The 21,491-nt window shown below is 37.2% G+C and overlaps 1 protein-coding gene across 3 annotated transcripts in view; it reads left to right on the top strand.

The window, feature by feature from the left end:
* Positions 1-391: 391 nt before the first annotated feature.
* EEA1 (early endosome antigen 1) overlaps positions 392-21,491 on the top strand; it is a 62,410-nt gene continuing 41,310 nt past the window's right edge. Inside the window, exons 1-8 of one of the 3 annotated variants that reach the window (XM_072401242.1) lie at positions 392-576; positions 7,676-7,759; positions 8,345-8,473; positions 12,935-13,050; positions 14,190-14,244; positions 16,229-16,294; positions 17,337-17,376; positions 20,715-20,828. In XM_072401242.1, the coding sequence (XP_072257343.1) occupies positions 553-576; positions 7,676-7,759; positions 8,345-8,473; positions 12,935-13,050; positions 14,190-14,244; positions 16,229-16,294; positions 17,337-17,376; positions 20,715-20,828 (628 nt within the window). In that variant the 5' untranslated portion in view covers positions 392-552. Of the gene's footprint in view, positions 577-7,675; positions 7,760-8,344; positions 8,474-12,934; positions 13,051-14,189; positions 14,245-16,228; positions 16,295-17,336; positions 17,377-20,714; positions 20,829-21,491 lie in introns of those variants that run through there. The other 2 variants (XM_072401243.1, XM_072401244.1) reach the window with 2 other exon arrangements.

Here is a 21,491-nt window from a genome sequence, read left to right as displayed (position 1 = left end):
GAATCATGCACTCAACTAAACTCAGAGTAGATAAGACGTCATTATTATCTAATACTTGTATTAACGCATGTTTATGTACCACTCCTAAATAAATAAATTGTGAAATTGCCACTAAAATCCTCTTCTTGGGGGAGGGGGGACTCATGATGCATGCCAGTACTAACACATATCGTAGGAATTGAAAAGAAAGTCTAAACAAATAGCATAAAATCTAACTTGGAAGGGTTTTATCCCTTTCCCACTCTACCTAATCTACAAAACTATTCTTTCTTATGACAGAAATAACACCCAATAATGATAATAAAAAACACTTCACGCCTCAGCAGGCTGCGCTGCTCTGGAGGACTGCTAGGTGGCAGCAGAGAGGGCCGGCTCAGGCTGACAGAGCAGAAGGTTTGGAGTGTAAACATTGTCGTTGGTTTGAATGATCGAGAAGAAAAGACATCCTCTATGCCAGTAGGAGCTGCTTTGTAAAGAATTAGGAGAAGCGAAGGCCGAGCCGCCTAGAACAGCCCCCGTCCCCTCAGCGCTCCTGGACTGACCGGCAGAGCCATGTTCCGGAGGATACTGCAGCTGGTGAGGAGCTGTACACGTGAATGGCGCTTCCTAAAGCAGTGGGGGTGTGTGTGCAGCTGACAGGGCAGAGTGGGAGCGGAGCTGGGCCCCGACCTGGGTGGCTTCCTGGGTCACGTGACGTGCAGGCCGCTCTGCCCTGCATAGGCCTGGCTGTACGAGGCAGAGCCCTGCATGCTGTGTGGCCCCTTCCCTTATCACACAGACATGTCTCCTTCCCTGGCCACAGACTATTCTATATCACAACCCCAGGCCTGAGGGCACAAGCTACAAATGTTCTATATTACTGCACATGTCACCCTCATTTACCCAAATTATTTATTACTGAAAGACTAAACTTTCATTCCCGACATTTTATTTTTTAAAGTGACTACGCTTATCATTGCCTTATAATTCAAGTGGTGTTGTCACCCGACCCTGTATTATTCCTGCACAGTAATTATATAGCGCCAACATATTACGTAGCGCTGTACAAAGTCCATAGTCATGTGACTAGCAGTCTTTCGCAAATGTCCCTACCTCAGTGATATGTTACTACCACAGTCTAAGGACAATTCTGGGGGAAGCTAATTTACCTAGCAGCATGGTTTTTGGGATAAAACCCACACAAACACGGGGAGAACCAACAAACTCCATGCAGATAGTGTCCTGGCCGAGATTCAAACCTGGGACCCAGCACTGCAAAGACCAAAGTGCTGCCCATGTATTCTGCCCATTCAGCTTATTATGAGTTGTACTTTATGATTAGTGGGCTACGTCACCAGAACTGACGCTTTTACCGCTTTATTCATGCGTATGTATTGCAACAATGCATGCCAGTAGCAGTGCCTTCATTTTGAACTGTTGCAGCAGGTAATGCGCCCGCACTGTATAGCAGCACAATGTTGCCTATGAAAAGGGGAGTTTTGTTAATTATTTCAAGTCCGCTGTCAGCTCATCCTAAATGAACACCTTAAAGCATAATAGCATGCATTATGGCAACACGTAGTCTCAATATATTTCTGATTTAAAATATCGGGGAACGCCTTGTTTGCATCTCCTTTATGCATTTGTTATCGGCTTTACAACTGCTTTATTGTTGCATAAGCCGTCCTCAGATGCCGATCAATACTGATCTAATCCGGAAGATATATATTAGGCTTGGCATCCTCGGCCGTACTTTATTGCAAGAGGAAAGGTATGCACAGCGGGGTGATATTATTGATCTAGTTGCAGCATCTTCCCTACTGCTCCAAGTACATGATACAAATCATGTCTGGTGTGCTTCATGTGAAAAAAATACAACATTCTGCTATGTAATATCCCCGCACAGCCACTTTTATCATATCTGCATAGCATTAATAAATAAAGGTGTCAGGGACGGTTCTGATAGCACATTACAGCATTGGGTGCAGCTGTCAATCTGTGTGGCCATTTAACATGCAATGCTGCAAACCGATTTAAGCCCATGAAGAGAATATGTGTAGGTTGTTATCAAAGTGTAGTACATAGGTGGGGCCTGTGACTCATTCCTTATATGAAACATGAGATAAGAAGTATAGTCTTTTACAAGCTGAAATCTAGGCAAGCATTAAAACCATAATTCAGGTGTGTATTCATAATTTTAAATCGGCATAAGCACCTGAGCCTTCTGGTAAAGCATTCTGAGACAATCCGGCTTTATTGCCCTGTGCAGTTATGTCCATGTTGTCGCTCCTTCATTCTCCATTTGCAAAATGGAGTCCTTAAGCGTTTCTTAGCGTGATGTCTTTGCTGGTGTTTTCTTATTTTTTTGTTGTCAAGTTTGCATGATCTCAATACTGTTTGATACATACACAACCAGGTAAATGATTGATATTCATCAGATATTGATCATTTACATAGTTACACACCGTACACCCCCCCGCACAGAGCATCAATAGTGTGCAGAGGTACAATATTGGTTGTCAGAGTTACATGAATTGGACAAAGAACAGAAATTCAAACATTCATTGGAAATGCTTTGATTACCTTCTATTCAATGTTTATATTGAATCTAACTTTGATTCACAGACCTGAAACAAACTTATTATAAATGATTGTCAGAAAAGTGTCAGAGTTTCTTATATCTGTGTTTTTCTGGGTCAGAGACCAAGACAGAAAAAAACAAAGCATTAATATGACAGATGGGGAAATATTATTTCTAAAGATGTTACCAATAGCAGCCCTCATACTTTTTTCATACCAGAGTCATTTAAAGCAGAGGTCCCAACCCCTGGTCCGTGGGCCGCAGCCGCGTGACAGGTGGGCCGCAGCTCTGGCCGGTGCACCCACCAGCGGTGTCAGGAGAAGGACCCCGCTTGAGGGGCGCACCGGCCAGAGCTGCGGACCATGACTTCTGGAGACATTGCAGGCTCAGGGCGGTGGGCAGGTTGTGTCTCTGGCTCAGACCTGCGATAGGAGAGTGGACGGGTTTTGGCATCATGACGTTACTCTGGGGGGAAGTTTCTTCCCCTTTGAGTGACACCCGGCTCCCCAAGCATGCACGATCTGGAGTCCATGCTTTTAGTTGTCCTCGACGTGCTAAAGGGGACCACTGATTTAAAGAATTGGAAGGAACTAGAGGCACCCACAGTTTTCATTCTTTACCCAGTCAGAATGATCAATATTCTGCTTTAGTAGAGATGTATGAAAGCAGCTTCAACTATGTATAGGCACTTCTTGGTTTCTGCATTTTTATACATTCTAACAATTCTTCATTATAATTGACCTTTACTTGTAGTGTAGTCTTTAGTGACGTGTTAGTGACATCTTATCTGGTTGGGATATTTGGCCGACAGGACTGGCTGATCACAATTACACATTTTTTTGGCTTTTTTATTTCCAGAACCTAAATACCTTTCACCAGCTACCCTCAAAGTTTGCTAACTATGGATCCTGAACTTATATTGGCTTATGTACAAAGCTTGCTGAATCTGTGTTAAGGAGCAAGTTCTTCTTCACACAGTTCTATGGATTGCATGTGTCACAGGAACCCAAGTAAAGAGCAGCAGAGGTTGGGCAGTAAAAGAAAAATCCATCTCAACAGGTTCTTTTAATATTATTACTGCAATAATTGTAACAAAACATTGTTTCAAATTAGGCAAGAAAGCATTGAAACCTCTTTCAGAACTGTATTGCTTTCTTTCTCTTTCTGTACCAATGATACAAATGCCTCTAATTTCGTGTCCTATGAACTGTGGGTTATGTAGTAAGACATAGGAAGTAGGGCAATGGCTCCCAAAGAGGTCACCCACAATTATAAAACATGAAAGAAGTTCTAAACCCTTTCCCACTCTATTTAAAACTTTTGTACATTTTTTTTTCTTTAAACCCTCCCATGGGGAATTTATTAAAAATGTTTTTTGTTTTTTTTTAAATGTATGGCAAATACAGTTGTGTTGGTACTTTTCATATATTATATATTTGCTATCACAATGAACTACTGTCTGTTCGTATCAGAAGTTTAGAACTTCATCATTCTGTTTGATGTGTTGAAAGATGTTTCATAGTTTCAGGGCTGGGCTCCTGAATACTGAATGACATACATGATCCTTCCAAGTGATGCATTTTACAGAATACAACTCTTCCTGATTGAATAATTTACCTTTCCTTCGAGCTAATGGGAAAATATATATATATATATATATATATATATATATGTCATTATTGTTTAGCTAATGGCCTTGAGAACATTGACCTAACCTGATGTATTATTTTTATCAAATGTTGCAATTACCATTTGAAAAGACATTGCACCACAGGTAATATTTTGAACAGGTTAAGTGGATCATTTACTTCAAATGTGAAAACCACGAAGCACCCATGGATACAAAAATGTAGATTGTTAAATCTCAAAGTATCTGCTAGAAAGGAATATTCATTGTCATGGTGCTAAACCATGTTGGCCGCTGTTTATTTTCCCATTAAAGGTTCCGGTTTGTCATATATTATTGGTAAACGGAGTATTATTCCGTACTATTACTGGTAAAAAGTTCCTACTGTTGGTTTTTAATAAGTTTCACTTTTATGACTCTGAAAGCTTTGATCCGAGGAGTTCATCTGTGGAGTAATTTGTGTATCACTGTTTTACATGACTCATGATCTATATATTGTTCTGTATGCAGACATAAAATTTGCAGAAAATGGAGCTGTGAGGTGCAGAGTTTATCTGCTCTCTTTATGATGTGATTGCATGTCTTGTGTCCCAGGATGCCTTTTACATTCAGTGATCATGGAGTGACCACACCTGTTCAGGCAGAATTGCTGTGTATGACTAACATGGACTTTAGCTTGTGTGCTCAGAAGGAAGTGCTGGTCATAATTTAGTGTTCTGAATCGTCCTACTTTGTGCTCATAAATCTTTGAATTGCTGACTTGTTTGTGTCCTGCCAGGGACATTTGGATATTGATCAACTATTATATGCACAAATAATAGATTTTGTTGAGCTATAAAACACTAGTTTCAGAAAAAAGAAAACTGATCTGAACTGATGTAGTTAATATTTTAGTTGTATTCTTTGGTTTCTCCAGCTAGCTTAGTAGTTATTTTGTCTGACTAATACATTGATAAATACTTCCTGATGTAATTTAGTAATCCAGTTTTGTCTCAAGGGTGGGGTTATTCTGCTTGTGTATTATGACTTTACTTAAAGGGGTGGAATATGTTGCTTTATCCAGGCCTCTATTACTTCTATCCTCTATCAGCTACAGATGACAGGACCAGAATCTACATACAGATTTCATGTAATTGGTCATTAATCATAGTAGAGGAAGGATCAGTGTTTTTCTAAATGTTCTTTTAGATTAGTTTTCTCTGGTCTTAGTGGTCATTAGACAGAATAAAGCAATTAGAAATGATAGTCAGATTTCATGCTCTGCATATTTCTGGTGTCATTGATTCAGAAACAACTGAAGTAGTTTGTTTAGCAAAGCACGTGTTTTTTTTTTTAACAATGGCCATATAATTATTTCCCTCTGTGGCTCTGTCTTTCTTTCAGATTCCTTTTTGGTTATCATCACGGCCAACAAGGAGGCAAGAAAGGCCTGACATATTGTCCAGGAAGAAACCCAGCTTTTCCTTTTTCTGTATTTCTTTTACCACTGTACCTAATCAGGGTCTTTAAATCCGTAAAAACCTACTTTATAATCACCTTTATTTAGAGTTTCCACACATCTCCTTGCTTCTTTACAGCCACCTATAAAATACCCTGTGTAAGTCTCTGTCTAATGTTGTCCGAACTTACACATGGTCAGTGGGGAAGAAATCACGATGGAGCAATGTAAATTTAGGCAGATCTTGGCTTTAACTGACTCTTTAAGGGCAGCAAGGCACTTTTGCGTTGTAATATAGACAGTGAGCTGTGTTTAAGGTTTGCTTATCACCTGGAATATTTGATATAATGATAATGTCACTGTATTCAACCAGTACAACAAATTATATCTAATAATGTATATGTCATGTGTAAGATTAGCTATAAAGAATGAACTGTGTCACGGATATGATTGTCTTTTAGATAATTGGGTTGCTTCTCATCTTCCTGTGCATTTAGATAAGTTTTTAGTAAAAAAAAAAAAAAAAAACTCACTTTTGCAATACAGATATTCCTTGGAAACCACAAAGCATATTTCTTAGAAACAGCAGCTGCTCTCAACCAAGCAGTTAAACCGTAGGAAGTTCTGAGAGGAAGGGGTGGAAAAGATGAAAGCTTGCAGTTCTGTGGTGTGAATGAGGGTATTCTGAGGTCCCTGTAGATATGCTTGCTTGCCCCTATGTGTGGGATGGACAATGAACATGGAAATACAGAGGGATGCATGGTTTATAAAAAAAATATAACGCTGCCAGCAAACGGATTTAAACTGGCCAAAAGGCTGATAATCTCAGTGGCTTTCTACGGGGACAACAAATAAAAAATCAGGTAAAAGTTCTTGACTTGTCTGGATATACTAAAGCAGGGGTGCCAAAATGAAAAACTTGGACAAAGTCGCCGGCCAACCTTGATATTTATTGAAAAAATACCTACAATTGAGGAAGCCTAATAATGAATGTCAACAAAGGAGAGAGAGAGAGAGCATGCTTGTGGGTCCTGATTGACGTGCTAACAAAGCATTCTGGGATTTGTAGTATTAGCGGTGCATGCACTGTCTACCGGCAGGCCAGCTCTAGTTGACATTTGGTATTTTCTGACCTGGACCTGAGTTTGACACCCCTGTTCTAAAGTTTTATTAGGAAGCTATCTTTAGTTAAAGTGGATCTCTGGTCTAGATCTGAATATATTCAACAGTATTTACTTTTTTTCTCTGAGTCCAAGTTGGCATTGTTGACAGCCTTTCCTGAGTTCACACCTTCAGATATACAGATCACCTTCACCGTGTGTTTAAAGAAATTAGAATAGAGTTCAGTGATACATTATGTACATCGTATTCTCAGAAAGCAGTAAATTGGCTTTAATATGGGCAGCACAGTGACTCAGTGGTCAGCACTCCAGCCTTTGTAGTGCTGGGTCCCAGGTTCGAATCTTGGCCAGGGCACTATCTGCATGGAGTTTTCAGGTTCTCCCCGTGTTTGTGTGGGATTTATCCCAAAAACCATGCTGCTAGGTAAATTAGCTTCCCCCAGAATCGTCCTTAGACTGTGGTAGTAACATATCACTGAGGTAGGGACATTTGCGAAAGACTGGTAGTCACATGACTATGGACTTTGTACAGCGCTACGTAATATGTTGGCGCAATATAGATACTGTGCAGGGAATAATACAGGGTCGGGTGACAACACCACTTGAATTATAAGGCAATGATAAGCGTAGTCACTTTAAAAAATAAAATGTCAGGAATGAAAGTTTAGTCTTTCAGTAATAAATAATTTGGGTAAATGAGGCTTTGCTTCCTGGTTTGGCTCTGCTTATGCTTTTTTTTTCCTTGACAATTGCATCACTCAGGGTTTGTCTGGTTAAAAACTGTAGGTTTACTACATTCTTTCTTAACATGAAACACCCACAGTTCTTTTGGCTTTAGGAGGACTGTGATTTAGTAATACTAAGGTAACATTGACAGCCAGTCCAAAGATGATGTTCTTACATTAATCTATTCTTTTCCTTTCTTGCAGACTCCAGGAAGAGTTGGCACTCAAAACTCTGAATCTGATCCTTCTGCACCTGGAAACACTGTTAACAATGAAAGCTCCTCAGAGGTTGGTTATACTGTTTGTTATGATGTTCAGTTTAATGTGTAAATTGCTTATTTGCATTTTGCTAGAAATCAGCCTGTAGGGGCCTTTCCTTTTTACATACCTTTTTATCCATTAAAACAATTACTAAATCTCTGCATTGCAGTCAGATGATTCCTAGTGGAAGGGGCTGGCAGGGTGTTGTACATAGGCCAGGGACAGTTCAGCTGCAGAGGAAAGGGCTAGATAATGTTGGATGTCCATCAGCCAGGAAATAAAACAGACTTTCTTTAATGTGCAACTTCTAATACACGTTGTGAGAAGCTGACAGAATCCAGTGAAATCTGGGTAATCAATTTTACTTTTTTACAGAAGAGAAGCCAACACCAAATGTATGCCTATAGTACATGTTGGTAAATTATTGATTCCAACTAGTTTTAATAGTTATTAGATTTAAACATTTTTACAAAATGGGTGTTTATAATAATTAGATATTGCAGTATTGTATTCTGTTTGTAAGCTTTGTTCATCTGAGATATATGTATCTCATATATGTTGTGTGTATGCTAATATGTTGTGAAGATTATCTAAAGACATGTCGTTTCACAGGGGTTCATCTGTCCTTTATGTATGGCCATGTTTGTCACTTCCACTGAGCTCGCTGCGCATTACCAGAGTGAGCATGAAGAGTCAGAAATAAGAGGGCAGCAGTCACACAGTGACCTACCTGATGCCACAGTGGGTCTTTGATCTTTCTCAAAACACATTCATTACTTTGTATTGCCCAGTTCTTCTCTGCATTAATTCTACTGCCTTAGAAGTGCTGATCTTATGCTGTCTGAATCATCATCTGAGGCCTTTTAGCTTGGGTGTTCTGTTGACAAGCCCACATGCTGCATTCTAAGATTTATATAAAACATTATTCTGCTTTTAGTTCTAGTACGCACTGGCTGATTTTCACTTTTGATCTAAATATCAAACATATTATTGGATTGCCCAGGATTCTAAAATGAATTCAACAGATGATCAATTGTGAGTTACTGATCAGTTGTGTTAGAAAAATTTAAATTCAATCTACACAATTTGAGTTTTGTGTGTGCAAGCTATCAAGCAAATCTGATTAGGAGTTCCCATGGTCCTGTGGCTCACCACATCCCCCTCCATAATGATTAGAAGGACAGAATAACATTCATATGGTGTGTTTTTGGACTGTCTACCTATTAGCTGGTTTATCAAGCACAAAATTGCCAGTGAATCTGCTTGTGTGTACTAGGCATTACACTGCTTACTGTGTTTCCTTAATTGACCTTAAGGGTGGCTTTCTTTGCTTGTCCGTTCAGGCTGAGATACAGCAGATTACAAAAGGAGCTTCCTTTCAATGTAGGATATGGAAGCCAGAAATTAAATCAATTTTATTTTTCTTTAAAAAAAATCCCATTTACTTGCAACAGAATGGAGAGAAATTGATAGTGTGTGGTTCCATGTAGCAGCCAGTCATAATATGTTTTGTAGTTCTTTGACATGTTCTGTACTTTTTTATTATGTGAGTTATTTGACTGGGAGAAACCTTCACCCCAGTTTTTTTTAACCGGTATAGTGCACTCTTATTACAGTATATCAGTGCTAGAATAGATGTGTTGTTGGCATAATATTAGTTGGAGGCCTAAGTTGTGCGAATATTTTTCTCTTTAATATCCCAACCTTATGTGTAGTATGAACCAAAATAATTTTTTCTGATGTTTCCCCTATTATACAAATAAACGCTCTAACAATAGCAGGAAGTGTATGACTTGTTTTTAAAATGAGATAACATGTGTTTGCATTTATGCTATTCAGCACCCATTGTTGTTTTTCATGGTTCTGACCCATTACAGCGTTTTCCTATTTTTATCATACTGCATGATTCATTTCACTCATAGGATACCTCTCTTTTACATTATATAGTTCATTGTCTTCCTACCATACATGAGTGAAATGCTTGTCTTTCAGTGGAATTTCAGTTGATGCTATGTAGGTGTGGATAGAATGGGTCATTTTATAGTTGTCTGGTTTTTATAGTTATTTAATAGTTACAACTGGTTTTACACAAGATCACACAACTTTCACCCAGGATTTGGCTATGTTCTTAACCATAAACCTGTTTTGCTGATGGCATTAAAATGTTGGCAATGCTGGGAAAAGTGCATCACAAAGGAAGGTGACTTTGTAGAAAAGTGATGTAATGTGTTTTTTAAATTCCTTATAAATAGAGTTTAAAAAAGTGCGGAATCTTTTTGAAGACCCCTCGTAAAAATATTGATAAATAGACACTTTGGTGTTCCACTGAACAAATAGAGTATTAAAAAAAATTAATTTAAAATACTGTAAGGGTTTGTTCAGACCTGCTTCCAAAAAAACGTGGCTGTTAAATGCTCCTGGAAGCTTACTCAGCACAGCTAGGCTTCCAGGATTGTTTTCAGAAAAAAACACTTTCATTTCCAAAAGCCTGTACAAGCGTTTGTAGGCATTTTCTCTGTTTAAAACATTATAAAGCCTGAACAGGCTGTGTGCTTTTTTTTTCTATTCAGCAAGCAGTTTCCTGGCTATAAAAATGTTTGCAAATGCCTATATGCGCTTTTATGGGCACTGTACGAGCCATAGGACCGTACAAGCAACATGGAGCTTTTAAACAAACACTTGTAAAGTCAAAAGTGCAAAAGCCTGCACAAAAAACATTTGTTTTTATATATATATATATATATATATATATATATATATATATATATATATTCACCACTAACGAAAGATAAACTTCATATTTGTTTGTAAAAATGGCTTGAGAATGGGTTGAGTTTTTAGTGCACCCTGATATGTGTGAGGTGGGATTTAGGTGCACCCAGAGACCTCCAGTCTTTGGATGCAGTGGGTCACTTTGATATATGTGTGTGTGTGTGTGTATGTATATATATATATATATATATATTTTTTGGCCATTTGCAGAGCAGAAACACAGCATACAGCTCCTCTTGCCATTCAAAAAACTTATGTTGTTGACCTGTTTGTGAAAATTTAAAATTTGACAAATCGTTCTACATTTTGTAATCTTCAAATAAACACCTTTCCACTTATATTGTTCCAAACCTTTATTTTGCTAATTGGGTTGCATTTGCAAGAGCTGTTTATATAACTATTTATTTATTTGGTTTTTGTAAACTGCACGCATAGATCACATTTTAATTTCCTTCCCTGTAGGAGCTTATGTTTCTGTGTATAAATCCTTTCATTTGTCCTCTGGCGCCAATCCCTGGAATATTATTAAGCTGCTTCTAGGCACAAACTCTGCACTTTGGTTTCCAAGATTCTAAAGCACTATCATGGCAATAATGTTTTACATGCATGCATTCTGTGAATAATTGACTTTCACGGCTAATTAAGTGCAGCTACTTTGATTTTCAGTCATGCTTTGATAAAGTAGAATGCTGGCCTTATTAGCTGTCCTGAAATGTATCGTTATCACATGGTTGCTGAAGTACAGATTGTATACGAGACAGTAATGCTACATCACAGCTTGTATCCCTTATTTATTCTTGTTTTATTCATTTTGGATTCACAAATGACACATTATTTTTTATGGCTCCAGTTAAATCTTTGAGTTGGCAATATGTTGCTAATTTCCAGCTAGGCATCCAACTTTCTATGTTTTCCTATTGCCATTTGAAAATATACTCAAAGGGTCATTTGCAGCTAAGTGCACAGTTTGTGGAAGAGTTGCCATGCATAGGTTATTTGAGCATATATATTTGAGCAAATACTGAATTAGTGGCCTTGGCCCAAACAAACCCTGAATGTTATCTGCACCACCACTTTGTTTTCAACAGATCTGATCAGTATAGTGACTGATCTCCTTATTCATAGGGCAGTTGGCAAGTATTACACATTTCTGTGTAAAAAAGGACCTTCTTTTTATAACTGTTTATCAGGTAAACTTGATAGACGTGTCATTTTTCCCCCAACCCAATGGACTATGTAAAATAGATGACTTGGGCCTTAGTATTATTTTGTGTGAACGGTCTTGGCATAATTATGTACTGTAGGTTCTTGGGTACAGCTTCATCAAGGGGAACTTTGAGCAGCACATAAGTGATATCAACAAGATTCTAATCTAAATCTGTAAATCCCACGCAACTAGCAGTACAGCACAGAAATTGCTGTGCCATTTTTTTTTTCAGACGGAATTTCAGGAACCAGCTGCAGAAAAAGTTCCTGAATCTTATTCTTATTCATGTCCAAGTTGCAAGAGGGGGAGGTTTTTCTAGTCCTAGGTGAACCCCTATTCATGCTGTAGATTATATAAGTGTTCTTACCCTTAGAAAGAAGTGCAACCATGTTTAAGGGCTGCTAAACTGCAGTACATTACTTTTAGTTCTTTGGTTTAGATACTTTTTAACTTGAACTCTGTAGAATTTGATTCAAAATGCATTACTACACTATTTATGTTAACTTAAATGGGACTTTTAACCAGAGCAAACTCTTAGGTTTCACCATTCATCCTGTAACCTGTACCAGATAATTAAAACATGGAATGCTTATTCATTTCCTTTTAGCTCCAGGTGTCATATATCTGTCACTTGATGGCTTTCCCTTGTTAATCCTACTGTAGGTTACTGGAAGGTTGTTTTCTCTACTTATGCCAAGTCAACCCAAAAATTGATCTTGTCTTCTGCTGTACATTCTAAAAAAGCAGTGGTGGTGGTATTTATTCTGCTCGTTTCCTTAATGTGTAATTAATATTGTTATTATTAGTATGTATTATTCTATTCCTAATAATTCAGGTGCTAAGCCAATAAAACATAGTTTTTACTGTAGCAAGAGCATATTTCAATTTTGTTTGGAGGTCTTTGGGTACAGGATTATAAAATACAGTGCTACCCTTTGAGTGGCATTATGCATAAGCGATCCTCTCTATGATTTCTTGCTATGTGATCTAAAGGAGCTGAATATTTACTGTACTTTAAACTTTGTTATGAAAATGCCAGTTAAAAGATCTAAAAATCTTTGAGATATGTATGCAAGTGTCAAGCATTGCAAAGCAGTGCTACTATATAGTTATAGCTTTTGTAAAAGCAAAGTCCACCCCAGAGGGCCTGGCACCTGCATTTGTAAATCATGTTGGTTACAAAATGATAAACTGCATCACTAAGTAGTTCTTTACTTCTCTAGGGCTTTATCTGTCCCCTTTGTATGAAAGCCCATGCAACAGCTGAAGAACTTTTTAAACATTATGAAGCTTCTCATGAGCAAGGTAATGGAGGAGAGGCCAATTCTGCTTCAGAAAGGTATGTGTATAACACCTTGTGTATTCTTCATGTGTTTTATTTTTCAAATCATTTGGGAACTGTACCAGCAGTTTTTAAGTTATATAAAATTCTGATTATGGGTGACTTTGACAAAGATATATTGGTCTCTTGAATATAACATTTAGAGCTTGAATATTCTGAAGAGTTCTACAGCTTGCACAACAGCTCTGGTTTCCTTCTGGAATTCTAGGATTCCCTAAACCTGGACTCCGTGCCCATTGATTGACTATCCAACAAGCAGCTATAGCAGTCCTGTAAATTCATTAGACATTATTGTAGTGCAGCATGCAGACAATAGACTTGTACAGTTGCAGTTTAGCGCCTCTAATATGTTGATATATCAATCCTAATACTCTGAGAAAATTGTCTTTTAATTCTTAGATCTGCTCTGTTGTCGTTGATTATTTAAATGCTCACCTTACAGGGTCAGATTGATCTTCGTATCAGGTTAATCTCCAGGTGGATCTTAGTTTGCCTTTAAAACATGTGGAAAGCCAACAATTTATTTTACAAATAGACCAGTTACTATTACACAATATTAGCCATATAAGTTATGGAATAGCCTGCATGTTCTTAACAAGTATGTCAAGCCAAAAACATTTTTTCCTTGTTACGGATATAGTCCGGAAGGGTTAGAACTTCTGTCTGGTTTACTCTGCTATCTGGAGCTCATTTAGAGAATTTTACCTACATTTCCAGCATAGAAACCTTTACTAAACCGGAAGTAAATGAAAACCTGCAACAAACTAACATGGGTTCTAGTCTTTCCCCGTTTTACAAAAGAAAAGCATTACTATGTCTTTCAGTGTTTTGCTGTTGAGAGTTCCTCTAGGGAATCTCCAACGGTGCCCTCGATAGCTGTAAAAAGTCAACAGGGGTTCTCACCCTTCCTCACTCTATTCTAAACCAAGAAAAAAAAGTTTTGGCTGACCACACACACTTCAATTACTTTATTTATTATTGGTCTTTGGGATGCCTAAATGCTGACGTTACTGTCCTCTTGCAGATATACTGTAAGTTTCAAGTTTTACAATTTAGGTATTTATTTTTAACTTGTGCTCCTACAAATGGTCATTTATATTTAATTATTTTTTTAAAACATGTTTTTGTATCCCAAGGGAAGACGTATTGCTGCTTCGACAGGAGGTCAAGGATTTGCAAACATCACTTAAGGTGATAATTATCAAGATTAGAGCATAATTTTACTAATGAGGTTAGGAAAACAAAAATGTAGTATATTACAGTCATGGCTGTATTCATTTTCTTTATTTTCAGGCTAAGTGCATTTTCAGCAAGTAAAGAAACAAACTTTTTGATCCTATTAGAAATCCAGTACCCTTTTAACTACATTTGCACTAAACTGATACAATAGGCCTGATTTATTAATTCTCTCCAAGACTGCAGTGATAGACTTTCATCAGTGAGGCTGGGTGATCCAGCAAATCTGAAATGGATTTCCTAAAAGGGATTTGCTATTTGTTGTAAATGTTTTCAATCCTCAACTAGATCTATTCCAGGTTTGCTGGATCACCTAGGTTCACTGAATAAAGTGTATCTTCACCACCCTAGAGAGCTTTAATAAATCACGCCCAATATTGTTAGCTGTCTTCTGTGAACTGCATAATACCTCCCCCAATGAAACTGAGATGGGAAGGGAGATATGTGTAGTCCAAATCAGCACAGCCTAGGGCAGCCTTTCACAGTCTTTAGCAACAACACATTACCATGGTAGTCAAGGGGAAGAATGCCTCTTACATTACTGGCCGATGGGATGAATGTCACCCCTACAGATCGCCAACGAGATTATAGATGTCCATTAAACTGTCCTGAGACAGAAATTGATAAATACTCAAGGAACCCCTAGCAACCTCTGGAGGGACCCTAGGGTTCCAGGAACCCTGCTTGAGAAACGCTGATCTAGAGTGACAGCAATACACCTCTACAGATAAAGTGCGTAAATTCTGTCACAGTAAAAAAAGTGTGATACTGGCAGGGTCATCAGTGCAATATAATAGAGAAAAGCCCACGTGTCTTACTAGAGATTTCTTTTACAAATTCCACATGTGTTTACAGATTCATCTATTGCAGTGTTGGCTGCTGTGCATTTAAAGGTGGGGAGATTCACACCCTGAAAGTCCTGCTGGGTGTTTTAGATGTTTAATCAACACTATTGAATAACTCAAGTAATAGAAAATCAGTACATAGTATAAAAAAAAGCAGCTAAAGTCATGAACTAGTCAGATAATACTTTATCTAACATCTATGTAGTATACCCACTTTTCATGCTAATGTGAGAATCTTCAACTTTCAAGTATTTTACACCTGAACAGTTCTTTACAAATTGAGTGTATTGGTACTCAAAAGTTACAGCAGTGCTTCTCAACCAGGGTTCCCTAAAGACCTGACAGGTTTTTCAAGGCCTTCCCCATGTTATAAAGATCGAGAAAGGATGAGTTAATGACATAATACCCCCTTTATTTTGCTCCGAAGACTTTTCAAAAAAACGGAAAAGTGATAGGCCTTTTATAAAAGCCTATAGAATGTTTTATTTGTGTTTCCCCTACAACTAAATCATGCACTACAGGAATGCAGTTTTTCTGAACAGCCTATATATCTTTTTTTTTTTTTTTTTTTGTGGCATGGTAGATGGTAAAGGTGTGCTTCATTTTCCTGGCATGTAGTCAACAAGGAACATGTACATCAATGTTACTATTATAGTTCATCTCCTAGGAAAAAGTACAATAGGCAATATAAGTGAACAATTAGAATATATCATGGTATTTCCCTTTTTGCAAAAGGAGCTCACAGTCCTGGATCCTATCTGTAGCCATTAGGGCAGCTTTATGCTAGGTTATGAGTTGTGGAAGAAAATGTAATACTAATACGAGGAAAACTTTATATATTTTGTGTCCCTGTTGATTATAGAACCCAAGATCTCCACCCCTAAAAATTCTTATGTTATGCTCAGTCAGTAACTTAGAATGTTGTGGATGATTTGCACCAATGTTACACAAATTATTAGGTACCCAGAAGTAAATCAGTAAAAAATATTTCAGTAATAAAACCAGTGTACTGAAAATGTATTACTAGGTTATCCAAACAGCCTGTGATCTACAACAATAAATTTTATTTTTGGTTTCTTCTTTGCTCGGTTTAGGAGGAGAAGTGGTATGCCGAAGAGCTGAAAAAGGAATTGGAAACTGTTCAAGAGCAGCTGAAGCAAGTAATTCCTTTAAAATCTTTGAAGTAGGCCCATAGATGTCTGACTTATCTGAAATAGTTTATGCACACATGTATTTCTTTTTTGTTTTTTCCTTGTAGTTTGCAGTAATCTATTTTTATTTCTTTTTTGTCTGTTTGTGAATATGTTTTTTTTTTTTGTTTATTTTTGTGCATGGGCTATCCTACTGTTATACATTTACATGTTGTAGTTAAAATAAAAGCCCCTTGAGCTTCTAAGTGATCTCCCACAATGTGTGCATTGTGCACATCTCTTAATTAAAGGGTAAATAAATGTTGTGGATTTCAAAGTAACCTCACCAGATTTGTATACATTTTGAGTACTGCTACTGCCCCTTCCAAAGTATTGTTTTTGATCGTAATTGAGGAACCTATTGACCAGTAGGTAGATGAGGGTGGTGCTAAAATTAACTTTTGTGCAAATGTTTGCATACAGCTATGGATCTGATCTGGACATTTTTACTAAAGATTATTTGCACGTGTATTTCATATGCTCAGTTTGAACATCCTATAAAAAGGTCACTAATTATTAATCTCACCTAGATAGGCATGTCACTGAGTGGCATTAAAGTGCTTATTTAATATACATTGTACCTCCTATCTTACAAAACACTAATATGTAAGTGTAAGATTTTTAAATGAATATTTGTGGTAGAGTTGTAGTCTTCAAAGCAGCTTCATTCCCAAAAAGCAGACTTCAGCACTCTAGCACTTAACCCAGTGCTAGAAGAAATCTAACTCATAGGGGCCCTAAACATTTTTTTTTTAACTTTTTTATTGGTTGGTTTGTCATTGTCACAGTATTATGCCAAATAAGTTTCATTCATCTTCCATGTATACTAATATATTTCTGAAGTTTGTTTTGGTTGGAAATATAATGAAATTACCTTCCATTAAATTTCTAGTAGTCTCTGCAGCTTCAATAATTACACTAGTTGTAATTTCATACATAAATGTCTTTCAGTATATGTAGAGCCTAATGCCTCCTTTGTACTATAATTTTCTTTTATTTATTTTTTTTATAGAACTCTGCCTCAGATGGGATTGCCATGGTAGCAGCCACAGGTACTTAGCGACCCTATGAATAAAAAATGTGAACTGATCTGTCAAATTCTGGGTGTTTTTTTTTCTTGGGTTGAGTTATTTTGCTTCATGCTTAAGTATTCTGTTTCACCTCTTTCTGTTTTTCTCTCTCAAACAACTGCCCCCTCCCCTTTGCATTACAGTAAATCCAAAACCTTACTAGAAAACATCGTGTTTGCTAAAACAGTCTGCAATTGCCTTTTTTTTAATAATTAAATCTTTATCGAGGTAATTCCAGGTACAAAAATAAATCACATTTACAAATAGCAAAATGTACATGATAATAAACAAAGGAAAACAACAATAACACAGACAAGTATGAACAATACTTTGAAATGTGGAGCACCCGGAACATCTCCGAAACCATTTTTTCCATGTATACATTAACAAATAGGGGAAAGGGAAGGGGGGTGGGTAAGGGGAAAAGGGATGGGGTGGCACAAGTACATTAAAAACAGAAACATTTATAATACACAACAAATTGCTATTAGTACTATTAGTAATTAGTACTGGAGTATCTCTATCCGTTAGCGTGATGGGGACGTTATATGCACATGACAGAGAACCTCTAACACCTGATTGAGAGTTACACAGCGATTCTAAAGGCAGAAGTGGGCCGATAAACTGAGATGGAGAAGGGGAGGGATCTGAGAAAGTATGTCAATTGAATACTGTGCCACACACTGAAAGCTGGCAGATCATGATCAGCTTTGTAGATCCATGAATGAACCCCATGCATCTCCCCTCAAAAAGTGCCTGGCTCTAAAGAACCCTTTGGCCCGCCACATTCGAAAAATCGGGTCTAAAGAACCAGTAGGGAAATCATCATGACCCAAAACGTGTGACAATGGAGATGGAAAAGCAGGGACCCCTTGTGTCTGAATGTATTTTGCAATTGCCTTTAAGGTGGGACCTATCAACGGGTGCCTGGTCATCTTATTTTGAGCCGCCGATGGAGCCCAGGCCAGGGTATCTATTGAAACCAATGAGGCCTAATTTTGCTAAGTGCACCCAAAACTTGAAATGTTTGTTAATACACCAGTCTATTAATCTCGCTAGATGTGTTGCTCTATGGTTTAACAGAGGATCAGGGAAAGACATTCCACCATGCATTTTAAGTAAGCGTGGAATTTTCGTGCTTATTCTCCGTGTGTCTGGAAACCATAAATTTGGTAAATTCTGATTTGAAAGCTTTAAGTATCCATACAGGGATCTGAACAGGCAGGGTTTGTAGCAGGTATAATAGCCGAGGCATCACATTCAAGCAATTGCCATTTTTAATAAAGAAAATACTGTTTTCATTTTTTTTTTTTTTTTTAACCAAACTTTTTACGTGTCATTGTCACTGATCCCTTACTACTGTGCATACACTTAATTGCTCCAGCATTGGCTGTGTGGCTTTACTTAGGACCGGCTTCTCAGTGGCAAACCATATCCTTGCAATAAACACATAATCAGGCTGCCTGTTATCACCAATGAAAAGGCATGTGATGGGGTTACAACACTGGAGAGCAGTTTATAGACTGGATTTGTTACCCTGTAACAGGAAATGTATGATCAAGGACCTTTATGGCAAGATCAATATGTCCTATTTTGATAAAATCACAGATTTAAAAAGATTGAAAATGAATTTTAAATTGAAATGCTGTTGATTATCGATTTAGGTTTTAGGTTTGCTTAAAATACCTTCTGAACTTCCATAGGATGGGTTCATAGGGCAATTTACAGCAAAACCATTTTTTGTTTGTTCACTTATTCATTATTGGAAACATTATTAGAAACTGAAGTGAAAATATTTATTGTAAAAACAAGGTACTGATATTAGTAACTTTGTAAGCGTGTAAAAAAGACAAAAGCTCAGTGCTATCTAATTATAATAATGATTTTATACTGTTTAAACCAAGAGCAGAACAAAATCCCTGTGATGGAGCTACCGGTTCTCCCTGCCTCTTCACCCTGTCAGTGCAATCATATTCATTTCCTAGATTAAACACACAACTGGTGAATCCTTCTTATAACTAAAGATTTATCCAATCCTTACTTCAATTTCCTGATACTGTTTGTTTCTACAGTCTTCTTTGGCAGAAATTTCTGATAACCTTTATAGTAAAGAGTCTTTTTTAGTAATGATGGATACATAGCTTGTCTTCAAGTGCAGCAATAAATGTTAACATGCAACTGTAAAATGTAAAACGTTATATTAAGGATTTAATATGTTGTGTGCATCTGTCCTAAGTCTAATTATTTTCTTCATAAGCTCTTGGTGCTTTTTGAGGCAGTCCTTTCATAGGATGACAACTGTTTTTCTATGGCATTGTTACCTTGTCACGTGCGCTGCTGGTTGAGACTCTAAACAACTGTGCCAATGTCACCCTGTCATGTTCACTCGTGATTGACATTAGAAAAAGCCATTGCCCATTTTTGTAATCAAGAAGCTGATCCAGGGCAATTATGTACAGCTGACATGTAGAGAGTACATGTAGACAGGAAAAGAAATCTCTAAAAAAAAAAAATACCTCTTTACCATTATTATTTGTTACACATTGCTATCCCATTTAAAATATCATCCAGTTAGGATAAATAATTACTGGCAATGGTGACCCTTTAGCAGCAGTCCCAAAATACAGTTACCCTTTAATTAGTATTTTATTTTGACAAGGCATCAGAAATGTCTCAGAAATATCATTTGAGGCTAACGAGAAAGTAGCTTAGGAAGGGGGTTCCTGTAAGTCATGATTTATTATTTATACATTTATAAAGCACTGACATTTTCCACAGCTCTATTGAGTCTGTTGAGACAAGACTAAAAGCAGTCTATGAAACTGTATGTGCCAAACCACAGGGAATGTAAAGTTGTTTAGAGTTTGTATGCTTTGTTCAGGATTAAAATGATAGATGACATGTTTTAAATATATTTAGCCTGGTAAATGTGGAATATTGCATATGAATTTTGCATTCTATGTGTCCAGGTTTGTTGTTTGATTACCAAATGTTAAGCAAATTTCTATTATATGGGCCTTCATCCTTTAATTTAAGTGTGTTTGGGGGTAGAAGTGAGGAGAAAAGTGTCATAATTTGAAAATTAAGATTATGATGACTTGATATTCTCTCCATGTGGTTACACATGCTCTCTTGTCATGTATATTGACTATGATATGTGTATTTAATTTGTGTATTTAGCTGTTTTCCTGAGGTTCAGCTTTTTACCATAGCTTTTAATTTATATGTTGGATAATCTAGTAGTACTAAAAGATATTATTCTTATTAGCTTTGAAGTAAAAATTAAAAATATATATAATGCAATGGTTGTTTTTCCACAGAATTGCAAGCTTTAGAACAACAACTGGAGGAAGCCCGCACAGAGATTTTTAATATCAAACAAATGAAGGATTTGTTTGAGCAAAAAGCTGCACAACTGGCTACTGAAATTGTAGGTAAGTACAATGAAGTAACTAGAATATATTAAAGGTAAAGGATGGGGCAGGAACATAGCAATAGCATAAAAAAGCTGTTCCATAAAAAGTAATAAACAAAGAAATACTATAGTCTGAACTAATTTACCAACCACTCTCAGAATAGACACTTTTAGATCACATAGTGTAATTGAAGCAAATATAATAGAACTTTTGAGGAGAATTGATGCACCATTGTACATTTCCATATGATTACCAAACTCTAGGTATATTCCATACATTATTACAGATTCTGTGCACCATAATGTGTTGAATTATGGTTTACTTGAGTTCTTCTGGTTTCATTTTCCTTTCTCTTGTTAAATGCAACAGTTTACATCTGTGAACCTGAAAATAAATGTTTTAGATGCCATACAGCTTCTTGCACAGTTTTTTTTAAAAAGCTGCACAGGTAGTGTGAACTACCTCCATTGACTTGTTTTATTGCACTGGTGTCCTTATTTATATTGGGGTCATATGTAAACCAAGGGCACTACATGAACATGAGAAGTTCCAAAGTAGACAAGCATTAAGCAACCGTAATGTGATTCTGGCTGGGCAGATTATGTGCAGGGGGCTGATGGTTTTGGCTTCATCTTATGTTATTTAGTGATCGTAAACAGCTAAATACAAAAGTCTAGGTGG

Source organism: Pyxicephalus adspersus, chromosome 2 (assembly GCF_032062135.1).
Source record: "Pyxicephalus adspersus chromosome 2, UCB_Pads_2.0, whole genome shotgun sequence".
Taxonomy (NCBI): Eukaryota; Metazoa; Chordata; class Amphibia; order Anura; family Pyxicephalidae; genus Pyxicephalus; species Pyxicephalus adspersus.
The sequence above is the reverse complement of the archived record's forward strand: the minus strand, read 5'-3'. Positions and strand labels throughout refer to the sequence as shown.